The sequence below is a fragment of the Chroicocephalus ridibundus genome, chromosome Z (genome assembly GCF_963924245.1).
Source record: "Chroicocephalus ridibundus chromosome Z, bChrRid1.1, whole genome shotgun sequence".
Classification (NCBI taxonomy): domain Eukaryota; kingdom Metazoa; phylum Chordata; class Aves; order Charadriiformes; family Laridae; genus Chroicocephalus; species Chroicocephalus ridibundus.
In genome coordinates, this window is record NC_086316.1 from 33257543 (window position 1) to 33284000 (window position 26458).

At 44.7% G+C, this 26458-nt stretch overlaps 1 protein-coding gene and 1 long non-coding RNA gene across 3 annotated transcripts; one reads left to right on the plus strand and one right to left on the minus strand.

Moving 5' to 3' along the window:
• The first annotated feature begins 2037 nt into the window (after nucleotides 1–2037).
• Nucleotides 2038–25717, plus strand: PDE6B (phosphodiesterase 6B). 2 transcript variants are annotated; one of them, XM_063319348.1, is made up of 23 exons: nucleotides 2038–2216; nucleotides 2507–3191; nucleotides 5540–5692; nucleotides 6013–6102; nucleotides 8537–8677; nucleotides 9740–9814; nucleotides 9905–9969; nucleotides 11015–11081; nucleotides 11228–11275; nucleotides 11457–11606; nucleotides 12598–12741; nucleotides 13347–13412; nucleotides 14029–14175; nucleotides 15575–15682; nucleotides 16656–16765; nucleotides 17746–17833; nucleotides 18416–18516; nucleotides 20044–20151; nucleotides 20908–20971; nucleotides 22265–22339; nucleotides 23023–23106; nucleotides 23389–23545; nucleotides 24505–25717. In XM_063319348.1, the coding sequence occupies exons 2-23, from the start codon at nucleotides 2781–2783 to the stop codon at nucleotides 24561–24563; spliced, it is 2511 nt and encodes an 836-aa protein (XP_063175418.1). In that variant the 5' UTR covers nucleotides 2038–2216; nucleotides 2507–2780; the 3' UTR covers nucleotides 24564–25717. The 2 variants fall into 2 exon arrangements, with proteins under 2 accessions (XP_063175418.1, XP_063175417.1); XM_063319347.1 differs by having other exon boundaries at nucleotides 2038–3191.
• On the minus strand, nucleotides 7320–14670 carry LOC134508170 (uncharacterized). Its single transcript, XR_010068992.1, has 3 exons — nucleotides 14482–14670; nucleotides 8627–8841; nucleotides 7320–7549 (listed from the first exon to the last, which is right to left on the minus strand). It is a non-coding gene; the product is annotated as an uncharacterized LOC134508170 (long non-coding RNA).
• Nucleotides 25718–26458: the final 741 nt, after the last annotated feature.

The window sequence follows — 26458 nt, forward strand, 5'->3', positions numbered from 1 at the left end:
CTGAAAGAATCATTACATCTACTTTTTCCCAGCATTTCAGAACCTCAGAAGATTCTCCATAAATTGTCTGAAAAAGCCATTAACAGCTCAGAGATTACGTCACACAACTCTCTAAGCACCCCGGTCCTTCAATACTTTCCTTGATATTCCTACTTTTTGCAATATGATATCAGAAAATGCTCATTGCCCTTCATGTTCCTCATTTAGTCTTATTTTGGATCTTGACCTTTCTGACTTTCCATTTTTACTTGTTCATGGTATTTTTATACTCATCTTCAATAATTTCACCATGCTTACACACTTTCTGTCTGTTTTTCTCTTGCTTAAGCTTAATAAGAGCACATAATTTACAAAACGGCATGGTTTTTTCCAGTTTCAAACTCTTATTTCATGGTCCCTCTCACCTAAACTGTCTCCCACCTTCAGCTTCTCAGCTAGTCCTTTCCTTTGCCTCCAGTCAAACCCAAAGAACATTTCCTCTTGCTCTTTCTGCAACACTTGGTACCAATAAAACTGCTGCAATGTGCAAGACCTTGCTGCACAGCCTGCAACCTGAGGCGTTGCCATTACTACAATGTCAGGCAATCAAAATTCCCCACTGTCACCAAGTCCTGTGCTTGGGACAGTCCTGTTTGTTGCTCATGAAATGCTTTCATCCACCCCTATTCTAGAGACCTGGACCCCCACTATCTTAGTGCTGAGCAGGTCATTGTCCCTCCATTAGAACATGGATGTTGGAGGCAGTGTATGCTCCCCTGGCACACATCACCTCCTCCGAGTATTCTTGAGCAATAATTCTATTTTAATATCCTGACTATGAGAATTTCCTGAGCGAGTCTCTGCCACACTAGCATAAAGGCATCTAAGACATTCAACTAGTTGACTCAACAACTTTCCTACTACATCTCCAGTGATCCAGTGAATAAAAAATTAGAAGGGGACAGGAGAAAATGGAATTATAAGTAATAAATTTGTAGACCTTTGTCTTGTTTTCCACTGTTTTACCTGCAATCTTCTCTCTTAACTCCTTTCCCCTATACTCATAGAATCATTAGAATGGCTAGAGTTGGAAAGGGCCTTGAAGATCATCTAGTTCCAACCCCCCTGCCCTGGGCAGGGACACCTGCCACTAGACCAGGTTGCTCAAAGCCCCATCCAGCCTGGCCTTGAACACTTCCAGGGATGGGGCATCCACAACTTCTCCGGGCAACCTGTTCCAGTGTCTTACCACATTCACAGTAAAGAATTTCTTCCTAATATCTAATCTAACAGTACCCTCTTTCAGTTTTAAACCATTACCCCTCATCCTACCACTGCACTCCCTGATAAAGAGCCCCTCCCCATCTTTCCTGCAGGCCCCCTTGTACTCCGATGCCATTGTGTGAGGGTTTTCACCTCCTGTTTCAGGCCTGGACACAGATGGATCAGCAGCTCAGTGTTCTGTCCTCCCTCCTGATGAGAGCCAAGGTGTTCCGCACCTGTCCTCCTTCTGAGCCCCCAACTCACCTGCATAAGCATTTCTAACAGTGCCACCACAGGTCCTTCTCTGGTCACCCTCCTGCCAGGCACCCACATTCACATTTTGGCTGGTTTGCACCACTCCTGGCAGTAGTGCCAATGCTCACAGTGATGGACCTTTACTCCTTAAGCAGGTGAGCCTTGGTTATCTTCCAGCAACATGGTGGATGGGACTTACCCCTATTCCTCACTGATGAAAACCATTGTGCGTTGTTTAATTCCCCTGAAGACTAGTGGCCTATGTGCCATTTTCCCTCCCAGCATGACCCTGACCCTCACCTGCTCTTTGTACAGCATCCTGACTTCATTGGTGTGAAAAAACTTCTGTCCCTCACAGCCATAATTCCCACTCTTTCTCCACTGATCATGAGGAGGGAAATTTTTCTGCCTTCCTGGATAGGTTTTTTTGTTGTTTTTGCTTATTTGTTTGTTTGTGGTTTTTTTTTTCTCTCTGCAGGGCTTCCCATGATTCATCAGGATGTTTCAACCCAGACAACCCAACCTGAAGCTCTACAGATTCCTTCCTAAAGGGATGCCACTAAGAGGCACATTTTCATTTCCTGTTTCTTAGTGCCAAGAAGAAAAGGCCAGAAACCTTGCAAATTCAGTTCAAATCCCTGACTAAAACATTCAGGATTGGTGCTTCCATTTGAGAACAGCCCTTACAGCAGCAGATAAAGGACCATGCAGTAGTAGAGGTAGCCTCACTATTTTTGTTATGACCACTGTGTTTTTTTGTGAACGATGCACTTCCTACTACTGCAGAGAGCTGGGAGAGCAGAAATAATAAGATGCTCACCTTGTTAGCCAAGGATTAGGCCCAAGCAGTATATATTTAATTAGACTTTAAAGAGCTTATTTCAATGTTAGGAGGTGCAGTTCTTCCCTGTTGCTGCTGCCTCAATATAATTGTTTCAGTGTCCTGCTCATCAAGAGAAAGGAGAGTGTTTTCAGATATTGTAGATACTTCATTTTTGTTTGCATTTAGATTAAGAAGAAGAAAGTTGTCCCAAAGCTCTTGTAGAGGTCATCTAATCTGTTTGGTTGAGAAGATCTGTCCTCCCACTGACTCACCTTCGGCAGTATAAAGGAATACCTCTTCCTGATGACAAGCTCTCTTTGCAGTGTTACCTCACCCTTGATCATTCTAGAAGCAACATCTTCTCTTACAAAAATTTAGGAACCGCATCAGAAATAAGAGTGCTGTTTGCATAGACCGCATTTTTGGACTACTACCTACCACAAGACCCAGGGCATTCACAATGAGCATTAGTGAAGACGACGTGGAGAAGTTTCTTGATGGCAACCCCACTTTTGCCAAGCAGTATTTTGAGAAGAAACTAAGAACAGAGTCCTGGGATAGCAATGAGACTGAAATCCTTTTTGAGTTGATCCAAGACATGCAAGAAAGCATCAACATGGAGAAAGTTGTTTTCAAGACCTTGAGAAGAATCAGGTCCCTTATTCACGCTGACCGCTGTAGTCTTTTCATGTACAGGCAGAGAAATGGCACGCCTGAACTGGCAACAAGGCTTTTCAACATCCAAGAGGGAAGCACCCTGGAGGAATGCCTGGTCTCTCCAGACTGCGAGATTGTCTATCCGTTGGACCTAGGCATTGTGGGCTACGTTGCACAGACCAAGAAAACCATGAACATCAAGGATGTCAGTCAGGTAGGTTTGCCATTTATTCATTCACTCGGTAGAAGAAAGGCTCGCGTGCTTACTAGTCCAAATGGGTCGAGGTAGCAGCGCAACGTGGTGCTTGGTCAAACCTTTTGCAGTGTAATAATAGCTGTGTGTTGGACAAACAAAGAGCCAGTAGCAAGTCTGTAAGTTGCTTCCAATTTAATTTATGGAATGAGGTAAAGCTAAGCATATTAATTACACTAGGCGTTAATGCCTGCAAACAAGTGCACTGTCCCATCTTGCCTGTCTAATTTAAAAAAAAAATATATAAAAATCACGTACAGTTCAGCAGAGAAGAGACAGTGAGGTACAGTCAGATCTGCACTGAACGCACATGGAATTTTCCACACCCATTTATATTTCATGAGTAATTGGCAAAGAGAGAGAAATCCTTTACAGTGAGTCCAGAAAGTGTTTTCCACCACAAACGACATTTGAAAATGTTTGCTGTCTGATGAAGCTTGGGCCAAGGGCACTTTGAGGCATTTTTATCAACCAGAGGGAGCGTACCTCAGAGCAGGTGAATTAACTGCACCTGTATGCAGGTCATCTTCATCAGAAGCAGCAAGAGACAAACTTTGACCGAAAAACCTCTTTCAGCTAACACTGCACACTGCAATGCCAGGAGGCATCTAAGGAATTTTAATGTTTTATTTTTATGCCTTCATGACAATATCTACCCCCCATACTCCTGGGTTGAATCATGTGAACCAGAATGGCAGCAGTAACAATCCGCTTGTTCTAATCATAGATATAAAACTAAAATCCATGTGACCTAAATATGGCATTTGGGATTACTTCATCTATTGTTTGCTAGTTACAAAGAGACCATCTGTGTATCCATCCATTTGTTGTTCAATATGAGCATATCCAAATGCTTCAGCAAAAACTTCCTTGCCCTCCACAGATCATGCTGAGATATTGATTTGGTTTTGCAATGACATTTTTTTTCTTTTTTTTTTTTCGGGGGGAGGAGGGGGCTTGAGCAGGGCAGGAGGAAGCATCATAATGTGTTTTTTTAAAAACTCTCTGGCTTCAGACATTTCTGCAATATGGAAGGATCTCAGTGCTGTGAGCCAAGTGCTGTACTCCAACAGTGGTGCTTTCAGGCATTGCCATAGGCAATTCCTCTGAAGGAGACCCAGAGACAGGATGCTTGGTCTACCCCAATTGGCAGGGAAGGCCAGCACTGGGGGAGGTGTGGAGAGAAGGTCCGTTGGGGAGTGGTTATAGTGATTATTCTTTCTAGTGCAGCCTTCTGAATATGATCAGAGCTAAGGGGCTTTTTCTAAGCCAAGGAGAACAACCTGTAGTTGACTCGTTATTCAGCTGAGCAGGAAAAAGATCTTGGGTCAACAAGACCATCCCTGCGCTCCCTATTGGCAGGTGACGATCGTGTTAATAAGGCCCTTATGGACCATCAGCCTTTCTCTCGCTACCCTTTCTCTGCTTTGTTTTCTTTTGGGGTGGGGGGACAGTGACATTCACATAAGGAAGAACTGGACGAGTTCCCTTTGTGCTGGCCCTGCAGCATGACCTAGCACTCTCCCAGTGGTTTGAATGGTGATTCCCTCACGGGGAACTCCCTGGGCAGCCCCGTCCATAGCGGTACTATCTGCACATTGCAACTGCTGCCAAAAAGCTCCTGGGGCAGAAGCAGGGGGGTCATTCTCAGGGGCAGGGGGAAAGTGCCAGGAACCACACACCGCTGGTGCCAGCTGCATCTGCCATTGGGATACTTTCCCTATCATCTACCATCCCATGCACAAAGGCTGAGCAACAGGGAGAGAATGCCTAGCAGAATGTTTTTGAGAGAAATGGGGCGTAAATGGCTTCATGGAGACTACAAGCTGACAGCAGCTTGAGGTCCCAGGCAAAAGCAGAAGAAAAATGAGGATGAGTGAACTTCCCAGTGACTGTACCAGACAGCACTGGTTTATAAACTGTGGCTGCACAGTGCTGCATGGTAACTGGCTGTACCCACTTCACAGTGTTAACAAGAAGGTGGAGGAACTGTGAAGGATGTCAATGATCTGAGAATTACCAGTGGACAGCCTCCTTGTTCTGACAGCGTTTGACATGTTAAAGCTTTTGATTTGCAAGATCTTTGCAAAAAGTGAAAAAGTGCACATGTTGCAGTCAGAAAACACAGCCATTTCTCTTGATATCACTTGTATATTGTCACATTTTCTGCTAATTCCTTTCTCTTCCTTAATAGTTTTTTAAGCAAAACTTTCTTCAGACAGCTTACTTTGAGAGACCATGCTTTAATTTTGTTCTAATACTGCAGACGTTGTGGAAAATGCTTAATTTGTAAATTCTCTATTGAACAGTGTGCCCAGTTCAGTCCATTTGTTGATGAGCTCACCGACTACACCACAAAAAGCATCCTTGCGACACCCATCTTGAATGGCAAAGATTTAGTTGCTGTCATTTCGGCTATTAATAAGCTGAACGGCCCACACTTCACCAGCTCTGATGAAACAGTAAGTGGTCAGTAGTTCAGTTTCTATCAAGCAGTTGTTGCTTCTGCCATGTAACACAGACTCTTCTACATTAGGGATCTGCTTTAGTGAAGTTCAACCAGTGCAAATTTCCCTACAGGGGAGAAGAGGCTTATTATGAAGATACTTATCTCAGAAACCTTTCAGGGAAGTTACAGTGGGATAAGCCTCATCTCACGCCAGTGCAAAACAAAGCATTTGTCCAGGGGAATTACCATGACGTTGCTAAAGGGGTGTTATGAAACCCAGTATACACGAGGCTGCTACTGCATTCATCTCAATCTCACTGTTTGCCTTTTCAGCTTTTTCTGAAGTACCTGAATTTTGCCTCCTTGAACTTGAAAATTTATCACTTGAGTTATCTTCACAATTGTGAGACTCGAAGAGGCCAGGTAAGACTGAAAATGCAGATTGGTCTGTATCTCAAAATCAAATGAGTGCATTCTTCTGATTTCAAAGGTGTGGCTGATCTACTTCAGAGATTTGTGCCTGAGGAGTGGAAATAAAAAGGTGCCCTCATCTGCTTTCAGACACTGCTTCTTCCCTAGAGTCCTTCATTAGTCTCTCTTCCTGCAGCTGTTGGCAAAACTGCTTCAGCAGGACTGAGCTCCAGATGTTTTGTTGAACTCAGGCTATGAAACCCTCCTGGGGCATTTAACCACTTCAGCCAGGTACACCAAGAGATTTCCCAAAACTATTAAGAAAGTGGTATTTTTTCCTTATCTGCTTATTAAAAAACGCTGCGGAATTTCTTCTTAGTGCCAGTAAAATGATTCTTATATGCCTGTTGCATTGGCCTCTGTCAATAGAAATGGACGTAGGTGAGGGTTTTAGGGTGCTCTGAATCGAAACAATTCAACCACTATTCTTTTCCATGACTTGGGTTATGAAAGGACTCTCAAATTTATTTGGATTTATGTGAATCCATGCAATCACTTTCTGCAGCAGACAACTGGTTGTCTTTGAAGAGGACATGCAATTGCATCTATGCTTCATGGCAGCCATGCTCTTTATCTCCAGTGGGGGTTCCCCTGGGGGATAAATGCCTGTTTCAGCAAAAATGCATGCAGAATGAAAGTTTATTTTAGAAGCTTTGGGACAGCACTTATACTTACTAATTCATTATCTCATGTGCTTCACCTAATTTTTTCACTAATCAAAAATATGAACGATGATGATACATCTATCATCTAGGTGATACAGCCATCTAGCAATGCTGAGTAATTCAACTAAAGTAGAACTGGCAAGGGTTTATTCCTGTTGAGGTCTTAGCAGTAGGACTGGGGGAGGTAAGGAATGGGCTAGAAGACAAAGTGGAGACCCAGGAGGTGGGAGGCCTAATTTGTCCCACAGGATGGCCTGGTCTGGGGCTGCACCCAGGGGTTCTCTGTTCATGTATCACTGCTGCATCAGCAGGTCCCACAGAAAGGGAGGAAAGCAAGAATGAGATGCAGGACACACTACTAGTTCTACCAATAGTTCAAATGTCAGACCTCTGGCCATCTAGATCTAACAGTCTGTGAGAGAGTTAATGTTGTTCACTGTGTTAGACTTAAAAGTACCAAAGTACAGAGTGAGCAAATGACATTCTCAAAAGTGGTCTAGGATTTTAATATTGCAAATCCCAACTGCAAAGACTGTGGGATACTGTAAGTAAAATGGCTTGTGCAAAGACAGATCAGTCCACTTGTGCTCAGATACTGTGTAAGAGTCTTATTAGAAGACCACATAGCACGTTTTGCCCAACTTCTTTACATCATTCCATGGATTGTCCATTCTTCAGGTGTTTCTTCAGTCCTCCTCACTGGGCTTGTGGCTTTCAGCATTACTTATTGCATGCTGTAAAATGCCAAAAAGAAACCATTGCTCATTTTCCTCTAATGGTTTGTATGACAACACCACTGTCCTATCTGAGGGATGCTCAGAGGCCAGTGACATTGAACACCTCAGACTTTATAGGAGTGGCAGAGTTGTCCCAGTTTATGGATTAGAAAGAGAGACTGATGCAGCTCAGAATTGTCAAAAATACCTACGAATGCCCATTGAAGAGGTGAGACACACCTTGCTGGTTGTGGCCATGTGACAGTACTTCTTGTTCAAAGTACAGGTCCAGTCAGCTTCAGGTAGCAGCTCTCAGTGCTTCTGAAGCACTGCTCCTCATGTCTCCCAGGCTCAGAAAGCAAAGCACACACACTCAGGTACAGGCACACACGCACTAGCTAAGCTGGACAATTGTTTAGATGGCTTCCTTACCATTTCAGAGAAAATTAAGTTCTCCATTAGACCCACAAAGCCTCTCCTTGTGCCACCAGAAATACTTACCTAATTCACTGCATAACCCCTCTTTTTACAAATGAAACAGCCCAATAGCAGCAGCTTTCTTAAGGGTACATCTGCAGGGCACAGGATGGCAAAAATAGTCATAGGCTGATGTGCACGCAAAGCAGCCGTGCAAAGGCTTTGAGGAAAATGTTAATTCGTATATTTCCAACTCCAGCCTTCACAATTTGCAACATATTTGGTGTTAACTGTTTTTGGATGCAAGATTTTACTTATGGGTACCTGGCACTACTACTTTTTTGTGCTATATTTGTAAGACTGGACTTTTACATTGCATTCTATGATGACTCTTCCTCAGAGAGCATCTTTCCCTAGTAATTCCCAGTGTGAATAAGCAATGCTTTTACATTTTGCGGTATAGGTCGCTATTGCACCTTTCAGGAACTGTAGTATAAAAACTCAGTCCTCCGCTTGTTACTCCAAGCACATTTGGGAAGCCCACCACTCGAGGAGAGGCTATGTTCACATTTGGATTTTATCCTGCAGGTGCTGTTGTGGTCAGCTAATAAGGTTTTCGAGGAACTGACAGACATTGAGAGGCAGTTCCACAAGGCTTTTTACACAGTGAGAGCATACCTGAACTGCGACCGGTACTCAGTAGGTCTCCTGGACATGACGAAGCAGAAGGTGAGTGTTCGCGCGTGTGCTGTACATCTTTCTGCATTGCTGCTATCCAGTGAGGGGTGATGCGTGGAGGCAAGTTTTACTGGGGCAGCTGAAGTGCAAGCTAGCTTTGAGTCATTATTCCTGCTTTAGTTGCCAGTTTTTGTTCCACTGTGCAAATGAAGAGCCTGGGATAAAGAAAAGGGAGGGAGAAGGAAGAGCTTATCACTGGAATGGGACTGACAAAAGAGCCAGAGTCTGGGAAGAAAAAGGAAAAGGCAAAAGTGCCTGACCGTGGCAATCCTTGTCAAAGCCTGCAACATAGGCACATCCTCACAGCGTATGGATATCAAAAGCATAGTGAGATACCTGTGGAAACCCCTAGCAACAAAGCAGACACCTTTTTCAAGGGCTCATCCATGTGTACGTTGTGCAGGATTTTAGGTGAAATTTGGCTTCATGAAAATAAGCTGAGAGGAGCTAAGTTACTTCTGCAGCTCTGAGTTGGTCTGATTGTTTGCACCTGTGGCAAGCTTTGTGTGGGGGCTATACAGCGTCCTTGTCATAGGAGCCCTGCTTTATTCCATGGTCGGCCTGACTGAGGCTACCACGAACTTTGATCTCCACCGTGTTGCCAGAGCCTTTATAGCATGCTGTTTTGTGAAGAGGTGTATTAAAAGATCATTATGTGCTAAAGACAGTTTACCCAGCATTATAATGTAGCCTAAGAAAAACAAAAGAAAAAAAATCTTTCGCTTTAGCAAGCTAGCAAGTAGATGAGCCTTATGGTCACATAATGAACACATAAAATATTACCAGAGACATATGCTCTGTGAGTACAGCCTGTCCGCTGAATGAAGCAGCATCCTGTGTATAGGCAATATATGACCATATACAGCCATATAATGCAACTGACACTTCCCGATTTAGATACACCGTTCTGCCATCTAGTATTGAACTAGTCTTGTTATTTCATGCCTTGTTTACACAGTACCAAAACCAGCACGTTAGAGCAGTGGTTACTTTGAGGTCCAAGGCAGAATGTATTTTTTTACTCTAAAAATACTTCTTTCATTTTAAAACCAGGAATTCTTTGACCTGTGGCCAGTCCTGCTGGGAGAAGTTCCCCCCTACTCAGGACCTCGCACCCCAGATGGCAGGGTACGTGAGAAACAGACTTCTTAAACTCTCTCTTGTCTGGATGGATTGCCTCACCATTAATTTTAACACCATCCTTCTTTTTATTCATAGGAAATAGTCTTTTACAAGGTCATTGATTATATATTACATGGAAAAGAAGACATTAAAGTCATCCCGTAAGTGCCCACTTTCTGTATGTAGGTACTGGCAGGGAGTGTAGCTAAAACCAAGGTTCCCCATGATTTAAAGATATTCATGAGGAGATAAGCAAAGGACTGGTAGAAGACTGAGAAAGAGAGCCAGAATACAAGTTGGTCCTTCCACTCACATTTCTGCAGGGCAAAGATTTCCTCCAGGACATTGGCATCCTGGCTTGCAAGTCAGGCTCCAAAAGCCACTGCAACCAGTGATTCTTTTTAGATGCAGAAGTGAACTGCCTCGACTGCCTGCAGTTTTGCCACTCTTCTTGCCAGGCTGAGGCATCGCTCCTCCTTGGTGCCTTCCTTGTGTCAGCGGGTGAGCTCATCCCAGTTGTCCTTGTGTTGAGACACCTGCTGTCCCAGTCCTTCCTCTCACCCCCCTGCTACCCTCCAGACCTCTCACAGTCCCTCCTGCTCCCTTGCTTCTCTCTTATCCTTCAGTCACTGACCCCATTTGAAGGCTACTTCTGGCCTTTCCTCCTCTCTCGACACCACACTGAGACTCCCTCTTTCTGAAAACCACCCTCTCTTCTTGCCACTGGAATTTTCAGAGGAGCCTTGAGCACCTTGGACAAATGTGGCATAAGAGGAGTTTCACCCAGTTCTAGTCACACAGCTTTGCATCAGTGCAAGTGCTACAAGAAGGGCCCCCATTGCTTAGGTACAGCAGTGTCCAAAACTTCAGGCTGGGCAGACATTCTTATCCAGGAATTTTCTTTTATCTTTCTGTGCCTAAGGTCTGAAACACAGTCCCCACTCCCAGGAATGACTTTTTCTTAAGTCTCTGCTGACGATGATATTTCATGAATTATTCTGTATTGAATCCTTGAAGAAAAAGTATTCACTTCTGTAAAAAACTGTTGCTTGCACACATGGGTCCCTTGAAAGTAACAGGACTGTTTAGTAATTTAAGTTGAAACATATAAACGTGGACTGTGCAACCAGCTGGATACTTTTCAGCCCCATGATCATTCTTCAACACATATCCTTAATTTCCTTTATGCATTTTTCTTTCATCCAGAAATCCTACCCCAGATCACTGGGCACTAGTTACTGGACTGCCAACCTATGTGGCTGAAAGTGGATTTGTAAGTACTTAACTTAGGCGTCATCAAGGCTTTCTGAGATGAAGTCATATTAATGCTGCTGTTTCACCAATTCAGTTTTTTTGTTTTGGTATTTAAAATTCTTATTGCCTGTATTGTAAAACTTTTTCTTTTGTGTGATCCCCTAGATTTGCAACATTATGAATGCTGCTGCAGATGAGATGTTTAAATTTCAGGTACCGTGAAAACTTCCAGTCCCATCAAGGATTCTACTTAGTTTGCAGAAATGTAATTTAGTGTCAATATTAGGCATATAAATATTTCTTTAGCCTGTAGTCTTGCTGTAAAATGGGAGTGCTGGTGTATTTAGAAAACACATTAAGTACATGGTGTCTTTCTGCTTGCTATTGCTTCAAGGAAGGTCCTCTAGATGAGTCAGGATGGACTATCAAAAATGTTCTGTCCATGCCAATAGTCAACAAAAAGGAAGAAATTGTTGGTGTTGTCACATTCTATAACAGAAAAGATGGGAAACCATTTGACGAACAGGACGAGACCCTCATGGAGGTATGGTTTCTTGCTGTGGCTGGAAGTAGTTCATATGATTAAGAGAGGTCACAACTGCTCACTGTACACCTGCAAAGCATCCCCTAGTGTTTTGTAGCTAAGTAAGTTTCTTTGTTGCTTATAGAAGTGTTATGCATCAGCTTGAAAGCTTTGAAAGGAATTATATGAACTATTGGGCCTTTTCAGTCTTGGAAACCCAGCTGTGTTCACATCATTTTTTTTGGCATTCTTGGATTGGACACCTAGCCATGAGCAGCTACGAAGTACTAACGTGACCATTCTGACTGTGTTCATGTACAAGACAGATGGCTCACCCTGGCTGGGCAGCTCCCTCAAGAAATTACATGGAAACCGCCTGTGTAGCTAAGATCTATTGAATCTACCAACAGCAGCTGTAATTAAAGAACTTGCTGCTTAGAAATGCCTCTATGCTAGTTTCAATTCAATATAGGCACTCAGCTCTTGGCACCTGTCCTCAATCAGAACGTTTGCTGAAATAGACTTTTCTTATCAAACAAAAAGACCGTGGGGAAAAAAAAATCAGTTTGAGTTGTCCACTGGACAGCACACAAGTTGAGAGCAAACACAGGGTGTGAGTAAACACATGTGAAAGGTGATTAGACCACCTTGTTGTCCCTTGATACGAGGGTTCCTGACCTCCTGTCACCGTTGTGACACCAGCCTTTCCACAGGCAAGGAACACTTGCCACAACACAGAAATAACTTTCCTTATGCTGAACTGGAGAGAGGGTCCTCGAACCTCCACAGCGTGGATGCTCTGGAGGCCTAGGCTGATTCAACAGCTGGGCAGCTGCTCTGCTGAGGAGCAAGTAGCGATTTGGAGCAAACACCCTGTTGCTCATTGCTAGACTTGTGGCCAAAGCAGAGCTTGTGTTTCTCTAAAAACATATCATGCAGTGTTATACTTCTGTGTCTTTGAGGAATAGTTGGTTTAGTTATTTCACCATTTCCTTCTTTCCCCCTCACCAAGTCCTTGACACAGTTTCTGGGCTGGTCTGTACTCAACACAGACACGTATGATAAGATGAACAAGCTGGAGAACCGGAAGGACATTGCTCAGGATATGGTGCTCTACCACGTGAAATGTGACAAAGATGAAATCCAGGAAATTCTGGTAATGCCTCACAACATGCAGCACACCCCCAAATGTACTGGCCTGGCCCATGACTTACAGCACAGACACAGGTCTCTCATCCCACAGAAATGCTTCCAGACACCTCAGTGTGGGGGCAGCATCTGGGGCTGCACAGTGCAGATCTACTGCACAGTGGCAGAACAAGTCTTTTTTTTGACCCTGTAGTCTGCCCTCCACCTCCACACGCTGCCATGCAGTGTCCTTTCTAATTTCCTCAGAAACAGACAGCCCCGGAGGTAGACTCATGCAGGTGCTACTCAGGGCAGGGCTGTAGGGGTGGAAGAGGAGCTGATTTATTCCCTAAAACCTCCCTAGAGCAGAGGATGTGGAGTATGGAGTCAGAGGGCCCAGCTGAGACACTGGTTCTAGAGGGGCATTTGCAAGTTGGGGAAACATGAATCAAAATCAATGAGAGGGAGAATATTTTCACCAGGGAGAATGGGTTGAAAGACCAGAAATACAAGTAAGATCCAGGAAGAAAACACAGTTTGCATGTTAGAGCTGGCCTGGATTGCCCTAAAGCTGCACTGTGCAAAGTCCAGTGGTGTTCGATTGTCAGTTTAACATGTCCATGCTCTTTACAGCCAACACGAGAAAAGCTGGGAAAGGAGCCAAGTGAGTGTGAGGAAGAGGAGCTGGCAAGCATCCTGGTAAGAGCAATAAACCACTGGAATGGCCAGACCTGGCAAGCAAATATTGCCTGGGTGGACGAGGTTCCCAGTGCGGGCACACCAGTACACATCGACAGGGCACCTGGTGAAGGGTGAAGGCCAAGCACACCCTGCCCTCCTCTGCTGTGGGAGTCTGAGGTTGTTATCAGGTGACAGCGAATGCCTTCCCCCGCTCCCAGGGAGTACCTGCTCTCTGCCACTTCTTCTCAAAGGGTTCAAAGTCCATCTGGAACACACATCAGTCACCTTGACTTGTCACACATTTTGTTCTCTGGAGTCAATATGGAGGGCTATAAGTCTTCCCCTTTAAGAGCTGTCAAGTTTGGAGTCTCCAAACTGTATCAACTCGACAAGAAAAGCACTTAACAGGAAACAAGCAATATTTCTTGCGCTTGACCAAACATACCCTCCCCCTTCCCCTGCTAACGAGATTACCATGAAAAGCTGCATTTCAGTCTATTTATGGGTTGTATTCTACAAGGAAAAGATCCCAGCAGCATCAGACTGTTAAATTTTTGTTAAGCAAAAGCCATTCCAGGTGTTTCTAGGGATGGCATAAGTAACACAGCAACAAAACATCCCACCTCTCTTACAGAAAGAAGAACTCCCAGGGCCCACAAAGTTTGAAATCTATGAGTTCAGGTTCTCCGATTTTGACTGCACCGAGCTAGAACTGGTGAAGTGCGGCATTCAGATGTACTACGAGCTCGGCGTGGTGAAAAAGTTCCAGATCCCACAGGAGGTAGGGGCTGGCAACGCTTGGGGGCTCCCATCTCAGGTGGCCAGCAGACTTGACGTGTGGCTGGGGTCCCCGTGCGTGGCCTGCGCAGCTTACTGAGTGGGGACACGGAGGTCTGTGCTCACGGGGTGTCGCAGGGAGAGGAGCGTGTGCCCCCAGGCCCCTCACCCCGTTGAGGGCAGGGAACCCCCTCTCAGCCCAGTCTCTACGTGCTTGTGTGCACGTTTTGTTTGCTAGCATGTGCCCTACGACTTTCGGCCAACATATGCTGAAACCCACACCGGCAGGTCCCTCTGCCCCTTTTCCCACCTTTCAAACATGGTCGTGCCTTCATTTGGTGCAGTTTGTTCCAACTTCCCGACTGCTGGCGACAGGAGTGGTGTGACCCCGTGGGAACAAGGGCCCCCACAGCCCCTGATGTGCGTTCACGGCTTTTGCCGTAGCCCAAGCCCCCTGAAGGACTTGTGAAACCCGCGTTTCAGCAGCTCTGCTGCTCACCAAGGGGTTTCTCCGCACATCATGTGAGGTGTATTTCCATCTAGCGGGATCCGGGCGTAACTGCAGGAAGGGTTTTCACCCTGGAAACCCGGGCGGTGAAGTAGGAGGGAAGCGAAGGGCTCGGAATGGGATTTACTTCTGTGCTTCTTACTTACAGCACGTCAATGTCAAAAAGTATTCAAAATATATACTCTGGAACACCTAACCCCTAACACAGGTGTGAAAAGCAGTCATTCTTTGCTGCCACTCTGAGCAGTTGGGATTGTAAAAAATGAATACTTATCCATAATTAATTTGCTCTCTAATGAGAAAACCTATATAGCTACAAGAAGCAGTACACGTGGAGAAGTAGAATGCAGAGGGAAAAAACCGTTTGCAATATTTTGTAATATTGTAATATTTTAAGTGATATAAACACCACCCATCTCTGTATCCATGGAGCCGTATCTCTTGAAGAGAGATATCAGCATTAGTAAATCACAAGACGTGGGAGGGATAAATCTTACAGGTGACAACACAGAGAAACACAGAAATTCAATAAATTCACAAACAGCAGGATGAAATCTCTTTTCCTCTACACATTGCTGTTTCTTGTTTCGCACCCAGGCATTTCTGTGATTTTATTTTTCTTTAAAAAACAAAAACAAACAAACAAACAAAAAAGAGAAAGATATTGGAAAGCAGAGAGCTATATTTTAGTGTCTCTTTTAACTCTCCACTAGGCTTTTCTATAATACCACCATCAAGGAAGCCTGATGATATTACAGCTTCTGATTCCTTTCTGGGGCCACCTCTGTAAAGCTGATCAGAACCTCATTCATGACTTTGGTACATGGCCTTTATTGCAAGAGCAACAGGCAGCAGCTTCGTCACACAAACTAACATCCTCTTCCCTAATTTGCAGGTTCTGGTAAGGTTCGTGTACTCCGTCAGCAAAGGTTACCGTAAGATAACTTATCACAACTGGCGTCATGGCTTCAATGTTGCACAGACCATGTTCACGCTCCTGATGGTAAGGTAACACCACTCCAGTTAATTCGGTGTCATGGTTTTATTTACAGGAGGTCTTCTGTTGCACCCTGGAGATCTGCAGGGCTCCCTTTGAATCCTGGTGTAGGATAAGAGTCTGTTACTCCTAGCACAGGTCCTGCTAACTTGCCTTAAGTGACAATCCTTGCATTACACTTAAAGCCACGAATGGAGTGCTTTAATTCTCATAGGTACAGATGCGTATGTTGTTGAATATCCTCCAGGTTAAATCCTTCTGCAGGGCAGGGGAGAGAGACTACAAGACTTCCCTTCCTCCAATAGTTCCTGACAGTAAAAGCCAGGCTGAAATTATCTGGCTGGGATGGAGACAACCTCACGTTTTCGACGTCCAGGCAGGACAGGCACAGGTCTAAGTCTATTGCCAGTGTGAACGTGGAAAGTAACATTTCTCACAGGGACTCAGGGCAACACGTGTCCCAGCCAGAACTAAAGGTGTCAGACTGCTGCTCCACACCTGGTATGGACCAGCACCAGGCCCCAGGGCTGATGGTATGGCCCACACAGCAGCAGAATTATGCCTACCACCCCCAGACAATCCTTTGGACGATTCGGCTTGGAGACCGCATTGCCCCCATTGCCCAGAAAGATGCAGAGCCCTGTTGCAAAGTGCTGTGTGGCCAGTGACTGGAGGGGTGCTTATGAGGAGCCGAGTGTCTCTAGCGCACAAGGATGCTATAGCAGTGGGTAGCCAACGTTGCAGGTGGGCATCAAGCACATATGCATGACACACATGCCTATACAAGCCTGAAACATTTCATTTACAGCTTCTTTGCCATTTTAACCTAAGTGTACTGTGTATTGCGTTTAGCTTCACAAGTATTTTCGGTTCTGCTGGGCTGTTTCAGTGAGGAGATCCCCAGCACAGAGCAGTCACAGCTCAGTGCCTTTTCCTGTAAGAGATACTAACAGACAACATGCAAATTCTCACCCTCCAGACCGGCAAACTGAAGCGTTACTACACAGACCTCGAAGCCCTTGCAATGGTAACTGCTGCTCTGTGCCATGATATTGACCACAGGGGAACCAACAACCTTTACCAAATGAAGTAAGCACTTTCCTACCACTTCAGGCCACTTACTGTCACTCTCGCAGGGAGTGGGATCACGCTGTGATCACACCAGCTCCAGTATGCCTCTGTTTTATACACACGGGTAACAACCCTCTGTTGCAATTAACCTTGCTTTTCAGCTTGCTACGGCACTTGGGCTTATGCTTTGACCAGTGGGGAAACTGAAATTTTTGTGGTGCTCTGTGGGGCTTTCTCTACCTACTAGCAAACCTCCTTTGGTTAGAGCAAGACTCTATGTTACCATTACAGGTAGCACAGGCATTTAGTAGCTTGAGTATCATAGGAGACTCAGGATGCCACTAGGAGCATCCTGAACATAAGCAGCCTACTTTTTGCTGGAAGGTATCTATGGAAAAAGCTCCATGCATGGCACTGCCCTCACCATCTGCAGAAACAAAGCACCTATGAGGGTGCTGCTCTCAGTAGGTAGTTTCTAGCTACAGAAAGACAGTTGCATGATTTCATGGGCCAGTCAAGCCCCTGCTGCTCACTTAAAGTAGCTCTTCTGCAATGCGCGCTGGCTGTACTGCCTCACTGTTTTCTGGAGCTTCGCAAAAATGTAAGTGAAGCTGGCTGGTGTTTTGGATGCAAGAGGGTCTTACTTTTCAGCTAGGAAAGTGTCCAAGTACTGCTGATTTTACAGTTCCTGTTGATGGATATCAACATGTAGTTATTCAGGAATTAAACAAGCTTACTATGCTAAGTAGTAACTGCCCAGTCCTAAACAGCATTTTGGGTGAAATTTGTAGTTGAAGACTGTTTTATACAGTGTCCAAATGGTTATAAGCAGTGTCACAAAAGTCTTTTACTGGACGGAACTCATTAGCTATTAAAAATGCTACTCTTAAGCCTTTTAAAATGAGTTGAACTTGTGTGTGACAAAGTTAAATATAAAATGGGACACTTCTTTTTATTCTTAAGTGCTGCACTAACATCTTTTTCTTTTATGCAACCAGATCTCAAAATCCATTAGCTAAGCTTCATGGATCCTCAATTTTAGAGAGACATCACTTGGAATTTGGAAAATTCTTGCTTTCTGAAGAGGTTGGTAATGAACTGTAATGTAAGGACATGAACAATTTACTTTGAGGGAACTTGTTGCTTTTTCCACAACAACAGAGCTGTCAGCACAAGGCCTTTCTCTGTTTTGGGTATCTGAGGAACTGCGGCTGCCTCATTCCCCAAGTACTCTGTGTTCACCCAGGACCAAAACACATAGGCTTCCTAAATGCATGACTTGGTTTCTTCAGAAGCCATATCGTTATCCCCATAGGAATGTGTCAAATACAGGATTGTCCTTCTGTAGCCCCCCTGACAGGGCGGAGGCTGACACGCTCCCCCAGCTCACTTCTCATTTCAGGCAAATTCACAGTGGGGCCAGGGGACGTGGTTTGGGCACACGCTGTGCAACAAGCTTCGGGGCGCTGCCCCTGTTCAGTGAACAAAAAGGGAGACTAGGCACCAACATATGGTGAATGGGGCTCACAACCCTTGCACCTTAGGGCAGCAAGCTGAAGCTATTTAAAAAAAAAAAAAAAAGCAAGCACTTTTGGGAAAGTGACATGGCCAGCAACTCACAACAACACAGTGCCTGCATTTTGCAGCTCCCTTTCCTTTGCCTTCCAGTCGCTGAATATATGCCAGAACCTCAACCGCAGACAGCACGAGCACATGATTCACCTGATGGACATTGCCATTATAGCGACAGACCTGGCACTCTACTTCAAGTAAGTCGCTCATGTCCACTGTGTGTGAAGGGCAGAAAGCAGCTGGTGCTTTACAAAGGCAAAACGTGATGCTTTGCTCTGAGAGCCACTACGCCACTCTGTGTGGCAGTCCTTTTCCCAGACACCGCCTCTGGGAGGCTGCCTTCAATACTGACATCAGAGCTGGTGGGGACAACTCAAATCATTCAAAAAAATTTTGAACTTTTACTCATTAGATCCCATACATGACTTTTTAACCCTCTATTTCCAATAAGGCAGTGCTATATGATCCCTTAACAGAAAGAGATGCCTGATGTGATGGCATTTTTTTACCTAGCACTTCAGCACTAAAAATAGTCATAAATGGTGAATGTCCTGGCCAGGGCTACATTAACTTCTCTGGGAGAGCAGCACAACCCAAATAATAAGTGGTCCATTGTAGGTGAATATCCAGTTCACAATCTGTTTCACACCCAAAGGCCAAAAATGACAAATACCTTGGAGCAGCATGCACTGACTTCCTTAGACATCAAGCTGGAATTCAAAAACATGTTAATTAGCATATTAATATGATCCTAATGAGCTTTCAAAATGTGCTTTCAAAATACAGTGCCGAGACCAGAGACTGCTTCGGTGTTTTGCACTGAAGAATGATTATGTGAGATACTCAAAACCTGCCTGGATGCATTCCTGTCCATCCCGCTCTAGGTGAACCTGCTTTGGAAGGGGGGTTGGACTAGGTGGTCTCCCAAGGCCTCTTCCAACCCCTACCATTCTGTGATTCTGTGAACTATAATCAGTCCACAAAAGGGGAATATGAGGGAAGGTGCAATACCCAGTCCTCTGACTCTGGAGATAGGGTGGCTATATAGGAGCAGACACCACCACTTCCTTAGCAGGTGGCAACAAGCCAGTCTTTGCCCTCCTTGGTCCATGGTCTGCAAGCTACAGCTTGACTGAGATTAACCCAGGCAAAATGATATAGACAGAACATGTATGCAAGTCGCTTTGTGGATCTGGCCTAAATGTCTTCTCCACTAGCATTGAAGCAGCAGATTTTTCCACATTTCATGCCACTCAGAACATGGGTGTGTTGTGTATTCCCAGAAATCCTACATATATTTAGGTATATAAATAAGGTTAACAAGGTCAGACTAAGTATCTAAAGCCAGATATATTTACAAATACTCCAGCCAGCTGTAGGTTTCTGAAGCTTGCTTAACATTCAAGGAAAAAGACTTCTTTTGCTGACAACAAAGCTGGAAGCATTTCTCAGTTGAGATAACTTGCAGTAGCTCATACTTTCAAGTTTTTGCTCATGTCTCAGCACTATACTTATTTTTAAGTCATTTACAATAGTTTCCTCTACTGAAGAGAGGCGGGCGATCATGCTTGGTTTTGTTGAAGGCTTCCTTGAGGACCTAAATGCCAGGACAGTAACTACTGGAAACCCTTCTGGAAGGATTATCAAGAGAAGGATCAGCCATCTGTTTTTAACACTTTTGTTTGCTTGTTTTGGAGCTTTTTCTTTTTTTTCCCCCCTCAAAGAAAGAGAACAATGTTTCAAAAGATCGTTGACGAGTCGAAGACCTACGATAACGTGACTGCCTGGACTGAATACCTGTCCCTGGAGTCAACAAAAAAAGAGGTTGTCATGTGAGTAATCAGCTCTGGAAAGGTTAGTGATGTGGTCACCCGGTGAGAGCTCCCAGAATATGCCTTGAGCTGCACTTTGTGCAAAATCATCAACATGGGATACATTACTGTCCGCTCAATAGAAGCAGGGAAAAAGCAGGGGAAAAAATCTTAAAGTGATTTTTCATCCAGCTAAGTGACTGTTTTTGGAGTGTTATTCTGGTGTTATTCCTAACAAGATGCAGGCTCCCTTCTGGCCATAAACTCTTACAAGACCACCCTGTAGGCCACAAGCAGCAGCAGGCTGCAATGGCAGATCTACAGGAATCCAGTCCATCAGTTGTTCTTCCCAGTGGCAACCGATCTGAGTTGCCCAATGCTGCTGTTGTCACTGGACAGACACTTTGCAGTACGCTTTGCACGAGCGATGAAGTGCACCCGCAGTCTCGTTGCATTCTGCACTGTTACACCTCCATGAGGGAGCCAAAGATGCTACTCCAAAGTCGAGAAGTGCAGCCCAGTAATGACTAAAGCAGCAAATCTCCTAGTGCCAGAAGCAAGCAGTTCCTTAGCATAAATCCATTTTAACCAAGAGCGCAATCCTTCATGAATGTCCCAGTCAGAGCCAAGGCTGTTACAGCAACCTGTCTTTCTTTATCTGTCACTTCAGCAGGGATTGGGGGACACCTGACACAGTACTGGGGCATGAGCATCCTGAGCCTGGAAGAGGTAGGGTGCAGGTTGTAGAGAAGAAACTAATTTCTTTCCTGTTTTTAGGGCCATGATGATGACTGCCTGTGATTTGTCAGCAATCACAAAGCCTTGGGAAGTCCAGAGTAAGGTCAGGTGCTTGATATATTGTTAGATTTCTCTAGTTTGTACTTTAAAGTAATGCAGTTTCCTAAGTTGCTGTCGTGGTTTAACACCAGCTGGCACCTAGTACCACGCAGCTGCTCACTCACTCCTCTACTCCCCAATAGGGTAGGGAGTAGAGGGAGAAAAAGGACGAAAATAACCACTTCATGGATTGAGATAAAGACAGTTTAATGGAACAGAAATGGAAGAGAAAAGTAGCAATAATAATAATGGTAAAAGAATATACAAAATAAAGTCGCTCTCACCACCCAATGATCAGCTGCCCAGCCTGTCCTGGGCAGCAATTGCAGATCCCTGCCCCCCGGCCAACCCCCATTTATATACCAGTTTATATACTGAGCATGGCGTCTATGGTATGGAATATTCCTTTGGCCAGCTTGTCCTGTCTATGCTCCCTCTCAGCTTCTATGGAATGATGAGTCAGACCTTGACTTGGTGTAAACATTACTTAGCAACATCTAAAACAATATGTGTTATCAGCATCATGGGGGTTGGACTAGATGACCTTTAAAGGTCCCTTCCAACCCAACACATTCCGTGACTCTATAAATCCAAAACACAGCAGCTACTAGGAAGAAAATTAGCTCTACCCTAACTGAAACCAGGACAGATGAATCAAATTCTCCTACCAAAACAACTTTAGAATAACTATGGTTTTGATGGATAAACCAATCTTTTAGATTATAGATGTGAATTCTGTAGAAAATTCATGGTTACCAAAAAATAAAAGAAAAAAAACCCCAGGTATTTAGCTTCTTGGGTTATAGTGAGTTTTTTTGCATGTAACATACGGGTTGTTTTTTTTACAGCATACCTGCTGTTTGCTCAGTTGCTTGATATCCTTTAGGAATTCTTTCATGATCTGTACTTGAGCAGTACAAAATTTAAAAGAGGATAAAAGAAATCAAACACACCTTCCTGTTCGCCATGGAGAAAGGACAACTGAGAAAATTGTAATAGTCAGGCACAACTGTGACCAAGGGGCAAATCCTTGAGGGGGACATGTTGGAAACATTTCTTAATAGATGAGCTGTGGAATAATGAGCTCCAGTGCAATAAGGTTTTTAAGCTGTCACTACAGGGGTGCAATCCTGTTGCCACTGCTGCCCTTCCCCGGAGAAACACTGGGGCTGGGGTTGGACATGAAGCAAAGGAGGGACTAGAAGTGAGATTTGCTTCGTGTTTGAGAACTGAAGCGCATCAAGTTATAAAGCCGAAATCAGTGCTAACTTTTCTTTCTCCCTCCTTGGCAATGCAGGTAGCTCTCCTGGTAGCAGCTGAGTTCTGGGAGCAAGGAGACTTAGAAATACAGGTCCTTCAGCAACAGCCTATTGTAAGTACAATGCTGGAGACAGGCAGTTCAGTTCAGACTGCGAGTCTCAGCAGAGACTTACTACATGCAATGCTGCTCTCAGAGCACTGTGAGTCTTCCTGAAATAACTGTGCCTGCCAAAGTCCGTTGGAAAAGTGGGTACTAACACAGCATTTCTTAACGTATTTTTTTCTGCTATAATAAAAAATACTTGAACTTGGCATTGAAAGAGCCAAGAGACATTCCTTGATGCGGCCTCCACCTGTGTGGCTTGGGCTTTCTTTAAGCAGGCTTTCATACACTCCCTCTACCCACAGAGGCACCAGGAATGATACAGTAAGCAGCAAGGCCTTGTAAGAATATACTTTCATGTTATGTTTTAGAAAATTGAAAACCTCTTCAGCACTTTATAACATGAACCTTCTTTCAGGTACCAGGTTGAAGGTGCAAAGGAAAAGCTCTCTGTCCTCCTCCCCATCCATAGACACTGAAAGACCTGTCTAAAATTTTTGTTACAATGGCAAAAGAAACGAGCCCATTTGACTCCTCTGCAGCAGAGGGAGAGGGCTGTGATGTACAGCTTTTATGGATGGCATAGCAGAACTGCCAGGCTGACACAACAAGGCAGTTTTGGGGAGAAAATAGAGGTGTGTTTTTCAATGAAGTGTTCTCCTAAATCGTGGTGAACTTGTGTCCTCTCACAGCCCATGATGGACCGGAGGAAAGCTGCTGAGCTTCCAAAGCTTCAAGTGGGTTTCATCGACTTTGTGTGCACGTTTGTCTATAAGGTAAGCAGAGTGCACCCTTGCGCATCCCATCCTTCTCAACAGGGGTTCAAATCCCAGGGAAGTGAGTCCCAGTGCAGTAATGCCAGTCATGGGGAGAGGGACAGGTAGAGGTGACAACAGCTGCCCCTCGCCGGGGCATTGCAGCATAGTCCTTCTTTGTGCTGTTAATGCTTTCCCTGCATGCACCAGCCTGGGAGGTGAAGTGTCAGGGTCCATCCTGGGGTTGTGATGAACAAACACTGCCTCTGCACTGTGTTGTGCTGACGGGTGTGTTTTGGTTAGGAATTTTCCCGTTTCCACGAGGAAATTCAGCCTATGCTTGATGGCCTGCTGAACAACAGAAACGAGTGGAAGACCCGTGCTGATGAGTACGATGCAAAAATGAAAGCTCTGGAGGAGGAAAAGAAAAAAGAGGAAGAGAAGATGGCTGCAATGAAAGGTCAGAAACAATATTTAGCTTTTCATTCCTAGCCCCAAGACATACTTATCCGATACTCTCCCAGGTCTGCACCAGGCTTTGCTGACATGACAGAGAGTCAGATGCCCAGAATAAGTTCCCTCAGTCTTGCTCCACTGGCAAGGTTGAAGACACCTTGACTTCACAACCTGACACCGTGACAGGCTGTCGAAAAAGGCCACCTGCTCAAATGCCCAGGAGCTAATGCTTGAGAAACTAGTGAGACTACATTCAGCACGAGCGCCCATGCAGCTGGGGACAGTCCTTTGCAGTATAGGTCTGTCCCTGCAAAAGGGCAGGGAGACATCCCTTTGTACACAGGGGCTGTGGGCCATGCGCTGTGCCACAGGCCACAAAGCAGAAGGAGTTAAGAAAAGCTAACACACTCCTAGTGAGAACACTTGTGGAATTACATTTAATCCCATTTCTATCCCAGAGTAGGTACTACCTGGAAGCAAGCAGCAGTAGTAGCACCTATTAGCAATTTATTTTGCTCAAATCCATTTTTGTTCCTCTGTGGGCTCTGCCTTGGTAGCACTGAAATCCCATCAGCTGCACTGGGCATTGGGTGAGGACTTGTTTCATAGCCTGAGGATTTGTTTGACTCTCAGAAGGCTCTCCTGGCCTCTCCTAAGTGCCTGAGCAAACATCCATCAGAACTTGGTGCCTCCACTCCACAGAGGCTGCACCTGAAGTATCCTTTTGTTCCAAACTGGACGCAAATACCAACAGCCCATGGGGTGGATGTTCCTCAACTCTAAAACTCTAAAACACCCTCTCCAAGCAACCTCACATGTACAATAACTTTGCACAGCAGACCGCTCTAGATATGGGTACTATGACCTATTGATAACTGGGTAACTTAAAAGTGCTAAAAAACTCCTGTAATGACTGAGAAGGATATTTATGACTCTAATTCTGTGTTTCTTTTTATATGGCAGATGGAATAACCTGTAACGGAGGAACAGCTCCAGCTTCCAAAACCTGTAGCATACTTTAGACCTATTATCAATGCAATATATGCCACCCAAAATGGGAATGCCCATGCTTTTTTAAAAAAAAAGTAATATCATGGCATACAAATACATTCCTAATTGGACTGTTCTGCTAATTAGGCTTATGATCAACCAGGGAAGGGCTAGATCTCGTTTGCCTTAATTGCATCTCTTCCTGATGGTGAGGAGCCAGTTCTGTCCTGTCTCTTGTTCCATTTAATGCACCTGACATCAGATGGCATATGGCAAGTCAGAACAATATTTGCCCCAATAAATCAGGTTGCATGACTATGGAAGAGCATTTCTGCTGCACTGAAACACTTCTGACTCCAAAGCTGATGGGGTCAATTGAATTCATACCCTGCTCCATACGACCCCACATGATTGACAATGTATGCAATCATAGCCCGCAGAGTAGAAAACTGAAAAAGAGCCAAATTTGTCATATCTAAGCCTGTATCTGTTAGGATATCAAAAAGAAATCTGTGGGTAGGGATAAAGCATGAAAACTGACCATAGTAAACCTTTGAACTGCTCAAAAAAGTTATGGTTCCATGTAAATCCAAGAAACGTTCACAGAGATAACAGTTCTGCGCTCGCTTCGAGAATTTGAATAGGTTGCTGCTCTAAAGCATGGAGCCATTTGTGCAACACCCAGTAGCTGGCGTCTGCATGAGCAGGATCCACGCTGTGCGCTAACCAAGGCTTCGCTCTGTAACATGCCATTGCAAGAAGACAGCGTTACCATTACCCATTACCATTCCAGTTACAGTTATCCAAGCAACCTGAATCATGGCATCTCCTAAATTTGTTCTGTTTTGCCTCGTAATGCCAATGTTATTTTAGGCAGTCCTCTTCTGGTCAGTACCAACCCTCCTCCCTTTCCTCCTCCTCTTCTGAGATGTCTGGTTTTTAGATTTCCCTCCAGACTTCCAAAGACTGATGACTTGTACTCTTTTATTTCAGAGAAAAGTTAGTTTTCATGTTCATTCGTCCAACCATACTAGAACGCTCAGTTGCATTCCTGTAGCAGTAGAACGATCCTTCCCTGCTCCTCTCTCTCTGTCTCTCTTTTTTTTTTTTAAAGTGTTTGGAGATATGTTTTGCTGGGGATTTTCTTCTTCTTCTATTACTTCTGCTACCTTCAGTGCTTTCAACCTTCAGTATCTTGTTTTGCATTACAAAAATACTGCAAGTAAAAGGAAAACTAGAGCTACGGTTGTACCTGGTGATCATTTATCTGTGTCTCAATATAGTAAGCAGGATGTAATCCTCTATCACTATGGGGCAATTCTGGGAGTGGCAAACTGTCTTTCAGGAAAATACGGAAACCTGTCCACTTGCATGAAAGCTAAATATGCCACTAGTAATGACATCGTGCTGTATGTCTCAGTATCATTAAGAACCATGTAGGAGGCTTTCATCATACAGCATATAAAGTCAAACAAGTCATTTTTTTTCGGTAGGAAAAATGCCACAAGACTATCATATTGCAGCGTGGTGAGCCATGGGCTTTTAAACATCACCACAAGCTGCTGCACACTTAAATGTTGAGAAAAGTTCCTTGTGTCCTCACACGTTTTCTGGGAAATAAAGCCAGGAGGCTAATCTTCCTGCCCTCTGTGCCCAAAGCGAGGTGCTTGGAGCACCACAAGATGCTCCAAGCAGAGCTCCTCACATCAGGATCGCAGGATGCCTGCCCAGCAGTGCTGGTGGGACCTGGGGCTGCGGGCGGCTGTGCCCCATCTGCCCACACGCACCTAGGAGCGCAGCTTGCCCTGCACAGCATCGGGGTGGGCAGGCGGCCGTGTATTTCCGAGGGGGACCATGCATGCGTGTGGTGGGGTGTTTGGACACAGAGGGTGGGGTGCCAGTGAAGGAGGCTGTTTCTCGAGGATGG

Bases quoted from the DNA above. Each gene is read 5' to 3' on its own strand.
- PDE6B (XM_063319347.1), top strand. From the start codon at position 2,781: ATGAGCATTAGTGAAGACGACGTGGAGAAGTTTCTTGATGGCAACCCC. The intron at 5,693-6,012 runs GTAAGTGGTCAG...TTGCCTTTTCAG, and splicing joins TCACCAGCTCTGATGAAACA to CTTTTTCTGAAGTACCTGAA. The intron at 9,815-9,904 runs GTACGTGAGAAA...TTTTATTCATAG, and splicing joins CTCGCACCCCAGATGGCAGG to GAAATAGTCTTTTACAAGGT.